At 43.8% G+C, this 16,370-nt stretch overlaps 1 protein-coding gene across 1 annotated transcript in view; it reads right to left on the bottom strand.

Annotated features, from left to right (window-relative positions):
• The window catches only part of Kcnmb2 (potassium calcium-activated channel subfamily M regulatory beta subunit 2), a 38,780-nt gene that overhangs the window by 3,626 nt on the left and 18,784 nt on the right, over positions 1-16,370 (bottom strand). The window contains exon 3 of the mRNA XM_051156816.1: positions 14,092-14,287. Coding sequence (XP_051012773.1) covers positions 14,092-14,287 — 196 coding nt within the window. The remainder of the gene's footprint in view (positions 1-14,091; positions 14,288-16,370) is intronic.

The raw sequence follows: 16,370 nt of genomic DNA, 5'->3' as shown, positions 1-16,370 counted from the left end.
CAGCTTTAGTCATGTGTTCTCTCCGGAAGTGGGTATGAATCTGAAACAAAGATTTAGTTATTGTACTAGAACCATCTGTATGCTACAGAAGTGGGCATAACTCCTGTGAAGCGATGAGGTAATTATCACATGGCTTCATCATGTGTTTGGGGGGTAGTTTCAGATGAGTGGTCTAGAATTTATAGAACACACATAAAAAAAGTTGATGTTGTCTTTCTAAATAATTTTCTACTTTTTTATTTCTTATTTTTGACACAGGGCTTCTCATGAACCAGGAACTCACCGATTGGCTAGATTGGCTACCTAGCAAGTTTCAGAGATTCTCCTGTCTCAACCTCTCCAGCACTGGCAATATAGATGTATCACTTTTATGTTAGTCCTGGGGAATCTGAATTCAGAATTTTCTGACTGAGCTGTCTCCCCAGCCTTGATAGCCTCATATTTTCCACTTTATTAATTTTTTAAACTTTTTTTTGAGTTTTTATGTATTACATTTTTATTTGCTTCCATACCCCAACTCCTCAAAGAGCTAACCCCTATTCCATACCTATCTAATGTTGAGTCCTCATCTTTGTAATTACTTCTTTTAGTTTTTAAGATTATAATTACAGCACTCCTCACCTTCTTCCCGCCAAGCCCTCCCATACACTTCTCCTTACTCTCTTTGACATTTATGGCCTCTTTCCCCATTAACTATTGTTACATGTGAATATATGTGCATGTGCGTATACCTGTATTCCTAGATACAACCTACTCAGTCTGTGCAATGTTACTTGTATGTATGTTTTCAGGGATGACCATTTGATCTTGGAAAACCAATTGGTGTATTTTTACCTAGAGAGGAATATTTCTCTCATTCTCAGGATTCCCTCATTGCCTGTAGTTCTTTGTGTAAGGTCAAGGCCCCATGGTCTTTCCCTCTCCATGTTTACTGTTGTTCTCAGCCAGCTGTCTTTGACAGTTGTGTTGGTTAGACTTTACAAGTATAGCTTTTGATATCCTTAGAATACACATCTCAGAGCAAACCCCCTGATCTTCTCACTCTTTCAATTTCTCTTCTAAAATGTTCCCTGAGACATAGGGCAGATTTGAAGATGTATCTGTTGGGACTGGGATCCACAGTGCTGCCTTTTGATTGGTTGTGGTTTTCTGTAATGGTCTCCATCTGTTGCAAAAGGAAGTGCCCACGATGAAGGGCAAAGACTACACTTATCTGTGGGTTCGAGGACAAATATTTAGAATGCCATTTGCATTCTACTGGTTTAGTAAAGTGGTGGCTTTAGGCTCTCCAGTGTCCATGACTTCACTAGCCCTGGGTAGTTGGCTAGGATTCTAGTGCTGGGCATGGTTTCCTTTAGAATTTTTTGTTATCACCTAGGTACGTGTGCCACTACTGCACTCTTAGAGTGACACGGCACGCTGGTAACTGTTCATAGATGGGGAAGACTGTTGATTAATCCACCCTTTTGGAAGCTTCTTAGTGCTTTCTGGTACCATGAGTGCCAATCCTCAGGGAAGAGGCTTTCAAGTGAGTTACAGCTCAGAGGCTTCCTGCTTCTGGACTGAATGGAATCTTCATCTATGTCCTCATTAAGAAAAGGTAAGACCAATTAGTGCCGGCCATATACTTCTGGATGGCCAACCCACTAGAGCCACATCCTTAGAGAAAACTAACTCTCCTCTTGGCAGCTATGAATTACCAATGGTTCTTCATCTGGGGATGGGAACTTTGTGACCACCTCCTGTCTCTTTGCTGAGAGTTTTGTCTGGCTTGAGCTTAAGCTCATGGCATCCTGCCACAACCATTGTTAATCCATATATGCAAATGTCCTGTTGTATCCAAGAAAGAGTTTCCTTGTAATCATCTACCACCTCTGGCTCTTATGGTCATCCATTTCCTCTTCTGAGCCTAGGGAGGCTGGGGTGTATTGAAGACATCTCATCTTGGGATGAGCACTGAAGAGGTCTGAGAGATGTACCGTTTTATGCACATAATGGCAAGTCCTTAAGAGTTGGTTTAAAAGCCCCTTCCTAACCCTGAATTTTACTAACAAGACTGACATTTTTCTCTAGCCCCTTGATTCCTGAGGGACACAGATTTCCATTAGTAATGAGGATCACAGAGATCATCCATGGCATGACCCCCTCTCTCCTAGCTATGGAAACTGGGTCCTCGGCATCTCCTGGTTGCTTCTTGCCTTATGTGATCAACGAAGACCCAGCAATTGCATCTTCTCTCCAACTTTGGGACACAACTAAATTTACCTTCCCTTCACCTCACTTCCAGGATCTTCCATGTCAACAAAGTTATTTTTATTCTCATGATAGACAGGAAGTTTTTTATTTTTTATTTTTAAAACTACCTGTTGGCGTTTTAGATATGCTTCACTAGGCTCATGTGAGGCAGAGTGACAGGCTGTCATTCTAGAGATGAAAGATGGAGCCGGCAGCAGGGGCAGGATCTGGCTGAGTAACCTCCCTGTCAGCCTTGTTCTCATGCAGTGACGGGGAAGGCATCACCAGTTCTCTGAGACTTCTTCAAGGAAGAGTCTTATGTTTTATTTTGCTCCTTTATAAGAAAGGAGCTATCATATTTTAAGAAGAGGTTAGATGTTTAATGAAATCCAGATAATTATTGAGTCTAATAAATACAGTGTTAATATGTCAGGTAGCACTACACAGATGTCAAAAATATAAGCAATGTAGGATAGCTATTAGAAAGAGACTACAACAGTGTGGGCTGGTGAGATGGGCAAGCAGTGTGCCTAAAATCCTTCCTGAAAAGATGATATCACCACAGAGGCACATCTATAAGCTCATCAGCCAGCAGGGCACCTTTTCTCATGTGTCTTGAGTTAAACAAACAAAACCACTCATGGGAAACATAAGTGAACTTGGTTTTGAAATCAGGAGGCCTTGTGTTATTCTGAACTTTTGAGTTCCACACATTTGTGAGGGACACAAGTCAAAGTTGAGAGCATAAACTTGGACCCCCCCTTTCCTTTTTCTTTTGAGAACACTCCTCATGACCTGCTTTCAAGCAGCAGGTCCTCCCACATGTAGTCATGACCACCTTAAAAGCAGCAGGTCCTCCCACATGTACTTTAGATGTGTTCGGTCTGTGCTTTTTTAGCATCCTTTGACTTTGGCAAGCAGGACTATTTGAAGTGTTCAGCAGAGGGAAGCAGGAACAAGCCATGCTTCTCTGAGTGTGACCATTGCCTCTATTTTGGCACAGTCTTCTTTCCAAAGAGATTCACTTTTGTGGTTGTTGCCTAAAGCATATATATGTAACCACTTGTGCCCAGTGTGGAGCAGCATATTCATTACTGCTCCTGTTGCTGTGTGATAAAGCACCCAGAAAAAGCCTCCCAAGGAAGGAAGTGTTTATTGTGGCTCACAGTCTGAGAATATGACTGTCATGGCAGGGAAGATGGCCACAGGAGCTTAAGGCAGCTGATCACACTACACCCAGCCAGGAAGCAGAGAGAGATGAATGCTTGTGTTCAGCTTGCTTTCCCTTTTATTTAGTCCAAAACTTTAGCCCAGGGGATGGTGCTGCCCACAACAGGCAGGTCTTCTCATCTCAATGTACCTAATCTAGACACTGTCTTACATACATGCCCAGAGTCTAACATAATCTGGATAGCCCCTCGTAGGCACGTCCAGTGGCTTGACTCCAGGGTGGGTCTAGGTCCTGTTGGCAGTGGGCATCAACCATCACAAATCAAAAAGAAACTTTAGAGACACTGAAGGTGCACCGAGACAGCAGGCACCTCGAGCATTGGGATTGGTTAACACCCAGAGCAAGCCATACCACTGAGCCCAACAGTGTGCCGATTTGACTGAGAGTCAGATAATCTGATCCTGATGTTAGTCCCTGTCCTGTTTCTTGGGAAGGGCAAGTTTCCTTCTCCCCATTGTCCTTCTTGCTACTCAGAGGCATCAAGGTTTGTGCAATCTTCTTAAAGACATAGTCTTCCTCTGATTCCTACACAGTAGTGTGCTCAGATGTTCCAGAATTCAGTTTTGGTGTGACCTGACTAAACTTTGTCAATTTACAGCACTGTGAGTGTGCAAATGTGTGTGTGTGTGTGTGTGTGTGTGTGTGTGTGTGTGTGTAGACAAGATGACCCCAGATGTCATTCCTTGGATGCCATCTACCTTATATTTGAGACATGGTGTCTCACTGGCCTAGAACTTACAAAGTAAGATGGCTGGCCACTGAACTCCATCTTTTCCAGGCCTGGCATTACAGATGCATGACACCATGACCTACTTCGTGAGTGAGTTCTGGGCATAAAAGTCAGGTCCTCATGCTTGTGCAGTGAACATTTGCCTGAGCCACAAGTCTTCTGAAAGGCTTTCTCTTCAGAGGATAGCAAGATAAGTAGAGTCTTAGATTTCAATTCATACCTAATCATTTGGTGAATGCGTGGTGTTGGGGAAATTCACCTCCAGAACTCAGCTTCGTTGTTATAAAGTAAGAACGATGATGGTGTAGCACGCAGGGCATCGCTGCTGCTGCTAAATGAGCCAGTATGTGTAAACCATCAGTACCACACAGTGACTGGCACATTGTGAGCTCTTCATAAAATTTGGCTATTATTATTCTAGCAGCAGGAGTAAGCAAGGTAATTGTTTTTATAACATTCTTGTACAGTAGTGGGCATCTTATACACAGTGAGAATATAGTTAACACAATTTCCCATTTAGTGCCTCAGCTGTATCTTCTGTTTTCTGTGACCCACCAGTGTTGTGCAAAACATCACAAGGATCCCACAGCAGGTAAATGTGAAGCTAAATAGAACACATGCAGCCACCTGCTGCTATCTGGAAATATGTCTAGTTGTCACAAGTGAACTGGGGAGGATGTTAGTGGGAGGAGGCTGGGGACACTCCCCAGCATTTGAAAGTAGAGTGCAGGTCTCTGTCTTGATCAAAGTGTCAAGTGCATCCAAGCTGAGAAGCTCTGGTCTAGCTTTGTTAGCCTATGAAGTGAGGAGACCCATGATGGTGGATGGTGGATGGGTAGATGGGTGGATGAGTGGATGGTGGATGAGTGGATGTGTGGATGAGTGGATGGGTGGATGGTGGATGGGTGGATGGTGGATGGGTGGATGGTGGATGGGTGGATGGTGGATGGGTGGATGGTGGATGGGTGGATGGTGGATGGGTGGATGGTGGATGGGTGGATGTGTGGATGATGGATGGGTGGATGTGTGGATGGTGGATGTGTGGATGTGTGGATGGGTGGATGTGTGGATGGTGGATGGGTAGATTTGTGGATGGTGGATGGGTGGATGGTGGATGGGTGGATGGGTGGGTGGGTGGGTGGGTGGATGGTGGATGGGTGGATGAGTGGATGGGTGGGTGGGTGGATGGGTGGGTGGGTAGATGGGTGGATGGTGGATGGGTGGGTAGGTGGATGGGTGGATGGGTGGATGGTGGATGGGTGGCAGGATGAGGAGCAATGATGAATTTGCAGGTGTGAATAGTTGGTGGCTAATGGAATGCCTCACTGGAAGCAATCATCTTTCTCACGTTGATTATGTATAAATATCATACAGATGCTATCACATCATGCGTCAAGTTGCATATGTCTCTTATTCACTCCAAACCGTATCTTAAATCCACTTCTAAATGAGTAAGCACTGAGAATCACTGGTGTTTAGCAGGAAGTTTAACTCCCACAGGAGATGAAAACTCAGATGAGAAGCAACATTCATGGCGAATTAATATTCAGTTGCTGTTTACAGCTCTGGTGACAGTCTGGTGGCTGAGGGAATCAGAGGCCCCAAACCATGATGAATTAATACGCAACCACTGTTTGTCATTCTAGTGACAGCCTCCTGGCCAGTGGTTGAGGGAAGCAGGGTCCCCTAAGCCACTCACAGCTTCCAGAAGCCATCAGTCAACTAAGGGCTCTATGAGAGCGTGCCAGCGTATCCATTTTAGCAGCTTGAGCTAGACTGCTGTCAAGAGGCTGGAAACTTGGTTGAAAGAAGAAAAAAAGAAAGAAAGAAAGAAAGAAAGAAACTGAAAACATAAACACAAAGATGCATATGGCTTAGCTGGTCCCTCTTGTCTCCTCTTGTCTGAGTTCTAACACCCTCCCTTGGCGGTAGCTAAAATCTCAACAGAAGTATGTCCATTTCTTGGTAACTGGGGGATACCCATTATTCATGTGAGGCTGGGGAAAGTAACAGGAAGGTGCAGTTGACACTGAGCATACTTTTATTTTCTCCTTTGCTGGGGGTATCCTGAATACTCCTCATGCTGAACCGAGTTGGTCACATGATCTTCCAGGGTGGAGATGACCATTCTCTCAGAACCTGTATTTCTGACTGAAAACTGAGGCTGCCCTCACAGAGGAAGCCATCTGTTATGTTTGGTGCTTTGTCTTGCTAACTGTGGGAAGGAGCTGAGAGCCTCGGGCTTGTGTGGTAGTTTTGAGAGCCCCAAACACTGTGGCCAAACATTATCACTGAAACCCTCCCTTCTCCATGCATTAGGCTCTGAATGGATGCGTTGGGAGCACTGTTCCAACTGCAGCTCAAGGTCTGCCTGCCTCAGTTTATGCAGTTACAAGGCAGAAAGTAGTCTTGAAAGATTTGTGTCCATAAGCATCTGGCAGAAGCAAATGGAAACGCTGGAAAGAAACGACATCAACTCAGGCTGAAAGAAGTTTTATAAGTTACTTTAAGAGGCTGGGGAGATGTCTCAGTGGTTGAATGCACGTACTGTACTTACTACCTTTTGCAGAAGACCCGAGTTTGCTTCCCAACACCCAAGTAGGATGGCTCACAAGATCCTTAAGCTGCACGGGGTCTAGCGCCCTCTTCTGGCTTTTGTTGATACTACATACCTGTGCACACACCCCACCATCCCCGTGCATACATATTTAAAACATATATTAAAAATAACTTTGAAAATATGTCTTCTGGAAAGTAATCAACTGCTCAGATAAGATCAGACAACATAAACACCAGAAGCAGAGCAGGTACACGGGACTTCAGGAGTTAAAGTTATCAAAACAGGATTTCAAACAACCACATTACCTTTTGCTTAAGCATTCCAAGGACAAGAGTTAGAATAATATAAGAAACTAGAAATGTTCAAAGAAGGCCTAAATGGGTACTCTAGAATTGACAATACAGTAGGAGGACCGTGAAGGCCACCTGCTGCTGTCTGTGCTGTGGTGTGCTCACTCGTATTCCTTGATGCTAGGGGGCGTATTGAAACTCTGGCTGTGTGAGCTATAGCTTCTGATGGGTGCTGGTTGGCATGCCAAGTCTTTGCCAAACAAAGAGGAGTAGATTTATCCATGATCTTGGGGTGTAGCTTTATCACGAGCTGCTAGAGCACATTGGAAAATGTATGCACTGGCATAGTACCCATTTAGATTCAGTACATGCATCCTATCCCTTAAGTAATGGTACTGGTGAAAACATGTGCATTGGTCCTGAAAAATGACTTTACTGCAAGTATAGCTATCAGAAGTTGGACGAAGAAAGGAAAAATTATAATTTTCAAAGTTACACTTGCATTGACAACCGTTCTCATTTTATTTCCAGATTGTTTGGGACGGTTCCTACAAAGCTAGTTATGCTGTTATCCCATGCTCAAGAATTGGAAATATTGGATGTACAGCACTTTCCCCAGTGGTTATGCACCCGAGGCCAGAGCATCAAGCAGCCAGATGTGTTGAAGAAGCAGAGTTGCCGGGCGTCTTGTTGCTGGCCGTTTCTATGGCCGCCATCACCAGCAGCCTGGGTGCTGGGGTGTAATGCAGACCATGAACAAGCCAGGTATTACCACTTTGGGTATTCACCTTGGGAAGCGTGCTGCCCACTCGTGTGCGATGCCCTGTGCTTATTTCTTGATTTTTACTGAGAATTGCATGCGCTGTACTATGTGTCATCGTTGTTTTGGAAGTACAATCTTGAGTTTCAAATGCCTTATTGGGGGAAAAAAAAAGGTGCTATTGACAGTAAAGGGGTCTTCAACAGAGGAGGAAATGATAAGAGAGGATGAAAAATAACGATAGAGGAGAGAAAGAAAAGAAAGAAGAGGAGAGGAGAGACACAGGAAGGAGAGGAAGTAAACCAAGGCTAGGGGAGAAGAAAACCAAAAACCAATACAAAGCAAAACAAAACAAACAAACAAAAAAACTCCAAATACTATGCTGACCTTGTAATTTTTTTCATTTCTTTTCTATCTTTATTCATCAAATTTAATTTGGAAAACAGAACCAGTATGAATACGAAAGTTGTGTTTTACAGAGAATAGTGGGCAAAACCAACAAAAGTTGTCTTAAGATCTTATTATGGTATCTGATAAAGAAGGGAGTAGTTATATTTCCATCTCTCTGTGGAGACATTTTTTATATACGTTAATAAGCATGAAAAGTATTAATTTAAATAGAATTTCCCATGTAGTAAGCTTAGGGACCACTCCAAGTTTATAGTTATTGCTAATGGTTGTATTTTCCATGTGATATCAAAACAACAAATGTTGCTTATATTTTATGTTTATATTTGTGGAATGATTTACTTGATACTTGTCCCTGCTATTAGAAGATACATGTACATTTTTTACTTGATTGTCAGTAATTTATCAGAAAATTTTGTAATTTTTTTGGCCTGGTAAGTCCCATAAATGCAAAACCAATACATTGTAAATGAGGATTACAGCTTCTTTTAAATTTCTATGATAAACTACATTTCAAGTTATTATTATAGTTACTTGGAATGTTTTGTAGAAGTTTATACATTTATGGGGAAATGTGTTGGGGGATGGTCTGATGTATTTTGATGCTAATTAGTGCTTACTGTCTCTGTGACCCACTTTTTGCTTAATAAAAAGCCATCCCACCTGGGCAGGGCAAAGGAGATAGATGGGGTTAGGAGAGAGAGGAATCTGTGAAGAAAAAAGACCCCCACAAGGAGAAGAAGAGAGACCCTGAGGAGAGGAAAGGAAGGCTGCCATGGGTTAGATGGAGGAGAAGCACATGGCTGCCGGCGTGGATGGAGAATCTAGCCCAGATGAAGAACACTAGCAAACATTTGGGATTATGGATGAGAGATAGCTTGATAGAAGCTATTAGAAGCAGATGGCATGGGATTGAGGCAAGGATCTCATGCCTGCCCTACTATGGGCGGTAGTTTAGAGGATTGATATCTGCCCTGCCCCAGGATAACTAAGGCTATTTTAAAATATAACAAGTGTCTGTGTCACAATTAATTGCTAGCTGAGCATACTGATAATACAGATAATTTAAAAACAACAGAAATGAGTTTACATTATAATGGTAATAATAATAAATTAATTGAATAAAATTTTTAGAATGGCAATAGAAAAAATGAAAATGCAGTTAAAAAAAATTCAGAATTTAGTGGATGAGATAGACGGTAAACTTTTCTGAATTGAAGAAAGACTTGGTTAAGGGGTAAATCCAGGATGAAGTGAGGTGAGAGAAAATAAGAGGAAAAAAAAGAAAGGGAGAAATAGACCAGATAGGGGGAGAAAGCCCAACATCCCACCAGCGGAGTCCCAGGAGGGGCAGAGGGAGGGGGGAGAGGAGACACAGTGTTTAATGAGATAGACTGGGAAGTTTCTAGAACAGAGAGTATTATAGAGAGTGGAAGAACTTTGTGAATGCTTAGAAGTCTGAATAAGGATAACTTCCCACTCGCATGATAAACTATAGAAAAGTCAAGGGAGATGGTCATTAAGCAGGCTGAGATTGATGGCCTCACGGATGCAGCAGTGAGACCAAGGGGTGAGTCCTGGACAGCATCACTGCTCCTCAGGGGGAATGGGATGAAGAAAAGGCCAACCTAGAGTCTTGTGCTCGGCGGTGAGCACATCCTTCAAGAGTGAATGCTAGAGAAATGCTTCCAGGAGCACACAAATGGAGGAAATTCTCTGTAGCAGACTTTGCTCTGGCATCATCTCTAATGACAGGCTGTTTTCCAGACTGTGGGAAAATGGCTGCAGATGGGAGAGCAGAATAAAAGGCGGAACACAATGAAAGTGCAGAGTTGTGGGCCCGAGGAAGTTAATATTTACTGCACACAACAATAGCAATCTGTGCTGAAGTCTAGGGAAACATAGAACGGTAATAATAACATACAGATGGGCTCATAGTTGCCACAGGAATCTTTGGGCTACATATTAACACTGTAGGAGCAGATGAGTTTAGCTTAGTTTCCAGGAGCAGGAAGTGGCTCATTGCAAATGACCCAGTGAGAAACAGTAGTTTTACAAAATAGACTGAGGCAGTTGCTGTTCTTACACAAACACCTAAAAGCAAAATCAATCAAGCAACATGCCTCCCCAAAAACCCAAAATAAAGAGACCCACTAACTTGACCCCTATATAAAGGTCAATTTCAGGAAGACTGTATATGGGGAAGAAAAAAACGTAGAGGACGACTGTATGGCCTACAAGGTAAATTAAAAGCTTAATAAACATTGGGGCTGGAGAGATGGCTCAGCAGTTAAGAGCACTGACTGCTCTTCCCGAGGTCAGGAGTTCAATTCCCAGCAACCACATGGTGGCTCACAACCATCTATAATGTGATCTGATGCCCTCCTCTGGCCTGCAGGTGTGCATGCAGGCACAGCACTGTATCCATAATAATAACTAAATACATCTTTTTAAAAAAAGCTTAATAAACAGAACAACAAAAGCATTAAACAAAAAGGAAAGGCAAGGCATGGTCACAGTAAAACTGGAAATGTCTTCCATACAAAGATACAATACAGAGAGGGAGGGAAGACACTTAGGCACAGAACTTGCTGTTTGGTCAGATTCTCACTATGTTGCCCAGGCTGGTCTTGAACTCCTGGGTTCAAATGATTCTCTCACCTCAGTTTTTGGAGTAGCTGGGACTATAGGCACATGCCACCTTGTTTATGTATTTAAACAAGTCCTACAAGGGATATGAAAAATAAACGACCCAGTGAGGGAAGTGAGGGGCTGAAGAGAAGAGGATATTCAAGTGACAGATACCCAAGAAGCCATCAAAGTCAAAAGGAGACATCACACGTCAGCTGTAAAATCTCAATGAGTGTGTGGCATGCTAAGGTCCTCCCAGCAGGCCTGTGGGAGCTTTGTAGCTACAGACACAGTGGAGAAGCTGTGCCATTATCCACTAAACCTTAAGGTACACATGTGTTATGTGATGATCCAGATATTTGGCCTTCAGATTTGCACCTGACAGAAGTATTTGGGTTTGTGGCTCGGACACGGAGAGTTATGTATAAGAGCACCTATGGCAGAGCTATTTATGGTGGCCCTGAGCTACAGAAAACTCAATGTCTATCACCAGTAGAGTGAACAACTAAGCTGATATTCCAAATGCAACCAAGCAGAACCGAGCTTTGTGAAGGAAGCCAGACAGAGATGAAAAACACTCTATGTGATTCTGTATGCACAGGGACTTAGCAGTAAGCAAAGGAAAAGTGTTTACTGATATGTGTGTAACACTGAGGTGATAAAAAAGTGTAAAGGAAAACACAGAGGCAGTTGCCATAACAGCTAGGATGGTGGTTATCCAGGGGGGAGCAGAACCTGCCGTTTTTGGAAGAGGCAGGAGGAGATTTTTGGGGAAGAGAAAAGAAAAAGTGCCATTTTGTTGTTCTTGTGGTGGCTAATGGGGAGCTCTTGGTAATAAATACTTGAGTTATACTTTCTGCATTGCATACATGTGTCTGTATGGGGTCATGACTCACACTTAAAAACAAGGTAATGGGCCAAGGAAACCAAGTGGAGTCCATGACCACATTTTGTACTGACAAGACTGGAATCCTAAATAGATATCTGAGATTTATAATGGGTACTGCAGTTTGTCACCTAAACAAGGCAACCACAGCCAAAGTGATAAGATGTCAAAATGAGGAATTGGAAAGAGTCCTTCCTGTCTGGTTCCCCTCAGCTTTTGTGGCTTTCCGGTTCCTTGGAGATCTGAGAGTTTTATGGGCATCCACAAGTACAAGTCAACTTTGATTTAAGAATCTGATTTATGGGGGAGATTGTGGAAAACAGACAGCTGGGGGGGGGGAGCTATGCCTTCTAGGTTTGCAGCCCTGCCTTAGCACGGCTGTTGTTTCTGTCTACCACACATGAAAGGCCATCAGAAGGCGAGATTTCAAATAACTTTCCTTGAAACATTTATTAAGGAGAGTCCTCAGAGATATTTTCATGAATTCATTCAAGTTATTGTAGCCAAAACGCAAGATGGGGTTTCTTCCTTTGTGGCCACACCCTTTGCTGCCCATGTGCCAGTGCAGAACCTCCAGGCTTCTCCACCTCTCAATGGCATGGGCTAGCATTGAAAAGGTGGCCATTGCAATGGGAAGTTTTACAAGGAAGATTAGAGTTCACGGGGCTTGCTTCCTGGAAAGAAACACCAATGGTGCTGCTGGAGGCTGGAGTCAGCTCATCTTGTCTTATTCAAGAATATTATGGACCTCTAAGCTGCTACTGTAAAACTCAGACCAAATATACATCTTGAAATTGATAATGGCAGATTGGTTCAACTAAAAGATCATTGGTCATCTCAGTTCTTTATAGACCTTATAAATATAAATGTTTTTGAGATAGGGCCTTTCTATATGGTTTTGGTTCACCTGGTGTCTTAGTGTTTCTATTTCTGTAAGGAAACACCATGACCAAAAGCCAATTGGGGAGGAAAGGATATATTTAGCTTACAATTCCACATTGTAGTCCATCATGGAAGGAAGTCAGGACAGGAACTCAAACAGGACAGGATCCTGGAGGCAGGAGCTGATGGAGAGGCCGTGGAGGGGTGCTGCTTACCTGCTTGCTCTCCACGGCTTGCTCAGCCTGGTTACTTATAGAACCCAGGACCACTGGACCAGGGTGGGCACCAACCACAATGGGCTGGGCCTGCCATATCATTCACTAAGAACCTGCCCTATTGGTTGCCTACAGCCTGACCTTATGGAGGTATTTTCTTAATTGAGGCTCCCTCATCACAGATGACATTAGCCGTGTCAAGTTGGTGTAAAAGCCAATGCACTAGGCACTTGCTTAGTAGTTCAGGGAGGCCTCTAACTCTTGTGTTAGTTTCTTGAGTGTGGGGATCCTTGACTTGGAACCACCAAACCCATCATCAAAATAAAATTTAGGTATGCTTCAGTATAATGCATATTTATTGCACACCTGCCATGAGGACGTTGATACATTAGTGTGGCAGTTTGAATGGGAGACTTCCCCCCTGTAGGCTCAGGCATTTGAATACTTGGTCCCCAGTTGATGAGATTGTTGGGAAGATTATGAGGAGGTGGAGCCTAGCTGGAAGAAGTGCATTATTGGGAGCAGGCTTTGGGAGCCTATAGCCTCGCCTTGTCGAGGTTGTGGTTAAAGATGTGATCTCCCAGCTCCTGCTCCTACCGCTGTGCTTTCCTGCCATCACGAACTGGGAAAGCAAAATAAACCCTATCTTTCTTGAGCTGTCCTTGGTCATTGGTATTTTGTCATAACATCAGAAAAATGATTAATATGAACAATTAATACAAACAATAATAAATTGGGCCTATATGAGATTGACATATAAAGAAAGAACACACACACACACACACACACACACACACACACACACACACACATACACAGTTGACCATAGGTTCAATTTCTTTGTACAACATACTCCACTCTAACCCTGATATTAAGTGGCTACTATTTCATTTTGGGTAAAAGTAGAATCGGGGAAGTCAAACTCTGTGCCTCAGGTTACAGAACTAAGTGTGGAAAAAGCAAAGTCCAGTTTTATCCTCATGACAGATATTTGGGCATGCGCATCTTATTAAATTCTGTACTTGCTTTGAAAGACTTAGGTTCTTTACGTATAAATATACGCCCAAACAGAAAACACAGCTAAATCTGCTATACCATGGAACGACAGGAAACGACAGACCCAGAGAGTGAACTCTGTGAATGGGGCGAGCAGAGCCTACTTCCGGTGTGTTTCCTTTGAAATACTCGCAAAGAGGGATGTCTGAGGCAGAGGGAGGTGGGTGGATGCTGCAGGTGCCCAGGGGCAACAAGTCGAGCGCCTACCTTTTGATTGATCTTCATGGTCTCTTCAGTGTGATAGAGCAGAAGCCTCTCGCCGGATGTTGTCAGGTTCACGTACACCTGCAGGCAAGGGTACTGAGAGAGCTTCCAGCAGTCGGGGCCACAGCTGAAGGAGCAGTTAAATGTCTCTGTGATTGACACATTCAGCAGGGCGCACTGAGCTTCCTCCGTCCACACGCTGCAGAGAAGGGGCAAGAGTGAGCACGGAGCACGGAGCAGCTGGGTAGGAGCATGTGGTTGTGAAACTGCAGGGGTCTCCACCAAATCCATGATCCATAGGTCTGTGTAAAGTTTTTTGACAACTGAGCCCACCAGCTTTAGGCATGCTGAGAGCTCGGTGCCTGAGAACTTTCTCAGTGACACTCACTGTATACAATATATTAAGAGATTTTCCTCCTCATTCAATTCACTGGTACACATAGACGCGTGCTTTAGTTTTAGTTTTTATTTCTTGAGACAAGGTGGGCTAGAATGGCCTCAGACTTGCTCTGTAGCCTGGACTGGCATCAAAGTTTATTCTGTTGCCTCAGCCTCCCAAGGGAGGGGATGGCCAGTGCGCATCACTCGCCTTGCACAACCTCCACTCTCCCTGTATTTCTGCAGTGCACAGCTTTTTGCTCAGTCCTTCACCCCCCACACTTCACCTCAGCCTGGTTTGTAGGTAGAAAAGTCTTTATGAAGGGAGGAGGTGGGGAAAGGCAAAATGGCTCAAGCTTAGACTTGGCGAGATTAGAGGGGGAGCTATGAGGTCATTCTAATACAGGATCTAAGGGAAGGACAGCCTTTTGAAGATGTCAAGAGCAATGGCTAATTATATCCTTTCAACCTAACTGGTGATTTACATAAATTAGTTCCTTTCATCTTCTCAACAACCCTATACGTTGGTTATTAATCCCCCTTTGAAAGGTGAGTGTATTGAGGGTCACAGAAATCAGGGGACACAGTCAAGAACACACAGTTGGGTAGCGATAGAAACAGGCTTTACAGGCTTTACGCAACCCTGTAGTTCCCTAGGCTTGGATTTCCATCTGCCAGGCTGTGCCTTCCTAGGAAACCAGTCTGTGCAGACAAAGAGGTCAGTCAGGTTACCCCGGGGCCATGTCAATCAGAGAGATTCCAGCTAACCATTGGTCAAATTTTATTTTATAGTAACTTTTGTTTTGTGATCAAGTTGAGCATTTACAATTAGGCAGTAACACAGTAGCAATCAATGCTCTGCCTCTGGGTATAAGCTGTACTGCAGTGAGCAGAAAACACGTGTTCAGGAGGAATAACAATCCTACCCTGTTGCCGGACACCCGTGGAGAGCTCCTGTACTTTTGCGTGTGCCAGATGCAGGCTACTAGACTCAGTCTCCATTGCTGTAGTGAATTGAATTTTCTGCAACATGGGTGATCAGAATTTTCTTTTACAACCAGGCAGTTGGGGGTAAGGGTGGTGGTGAGTGGTGGCAGTGGGGGAGTGTGTCTTAGATAGTTCCAAGCAGGTGCGAGAATCTGAAAGAGGTTTTGGACTCAGCAAACACTGAGGGCCTGAGGCACCAGCGCTTTCATTGCGGGAGAGACTGGCCAGGATGTGAAAGAGGAGAAAATTGCTACATTTCAGCTAGACCGAGCTTCTGAAATGAAAGCATTAATTTAGCTGGAGAAACAAGTGCCACAAAGTGGTTTGATTTTTCTCTTGGATTGAAACCTCCCACTTTCATAGGAAAGGGTCTTATTTCTACAAACCCTGAGGCAGACCTACCGAGTTTCAGGATTCTTGCCTGGATGGCAGGGAGGGTGTCCCCTACCAGGATTTATCAGGTATCTTATGTCGGAGGACGGGCTTTTGGTATCATACCTAGTGCCTCTCTCCCTACCCAGTGAACCCAAGGTAAACAGTGCAAGAAAAGGATTCAGAATCTGTTACTTTAAGAGATTGCCAGCAGCCTTTCTCAGGCTTCACAGCACACCAGAACCACTTCAGAACGCTGAGTACTGACTGGGTCTGGCTTCAAACCAATGGATTCTGACTTCCGTTGCTTGGACATATGCAAGTTTCCAACGAAGCTGTGTGATGGAGAAGTAGGGTGGGTGAAAAAGCAGTGACAGAGAATAGCAAGAATCAAGTCTCTCAAATTAGTCGGGATGTGGCTTTGACACGTGTGAGACCGTGTGTGTCTGTGTACACTTGTGTGTAGGTACATTTGCATGCATGTGTGCATGCTCAGGTTTGTATACGTGTGTGCAGATACACACTTGTTCATGTGTGTATGGACC

This window comes from Acomys russatus, chromosome 15 (assembly GCF_903995435.1).
Source record: "Acomys russatus chromosome 15, mAcoRus1.1, whole genome shotgun sequence".
Taxonomy (NCBI): domain Eukaryota; kingdom Metazoa; phylum Chordata; class Mammalia; order Rodentia; family Muridae; genus Acomys; species Acomys russatus.
Note: the sequence above shows the minus strand (reverse complement) of the source record. Positions and strands in the feature narration are given on the sequence as shown.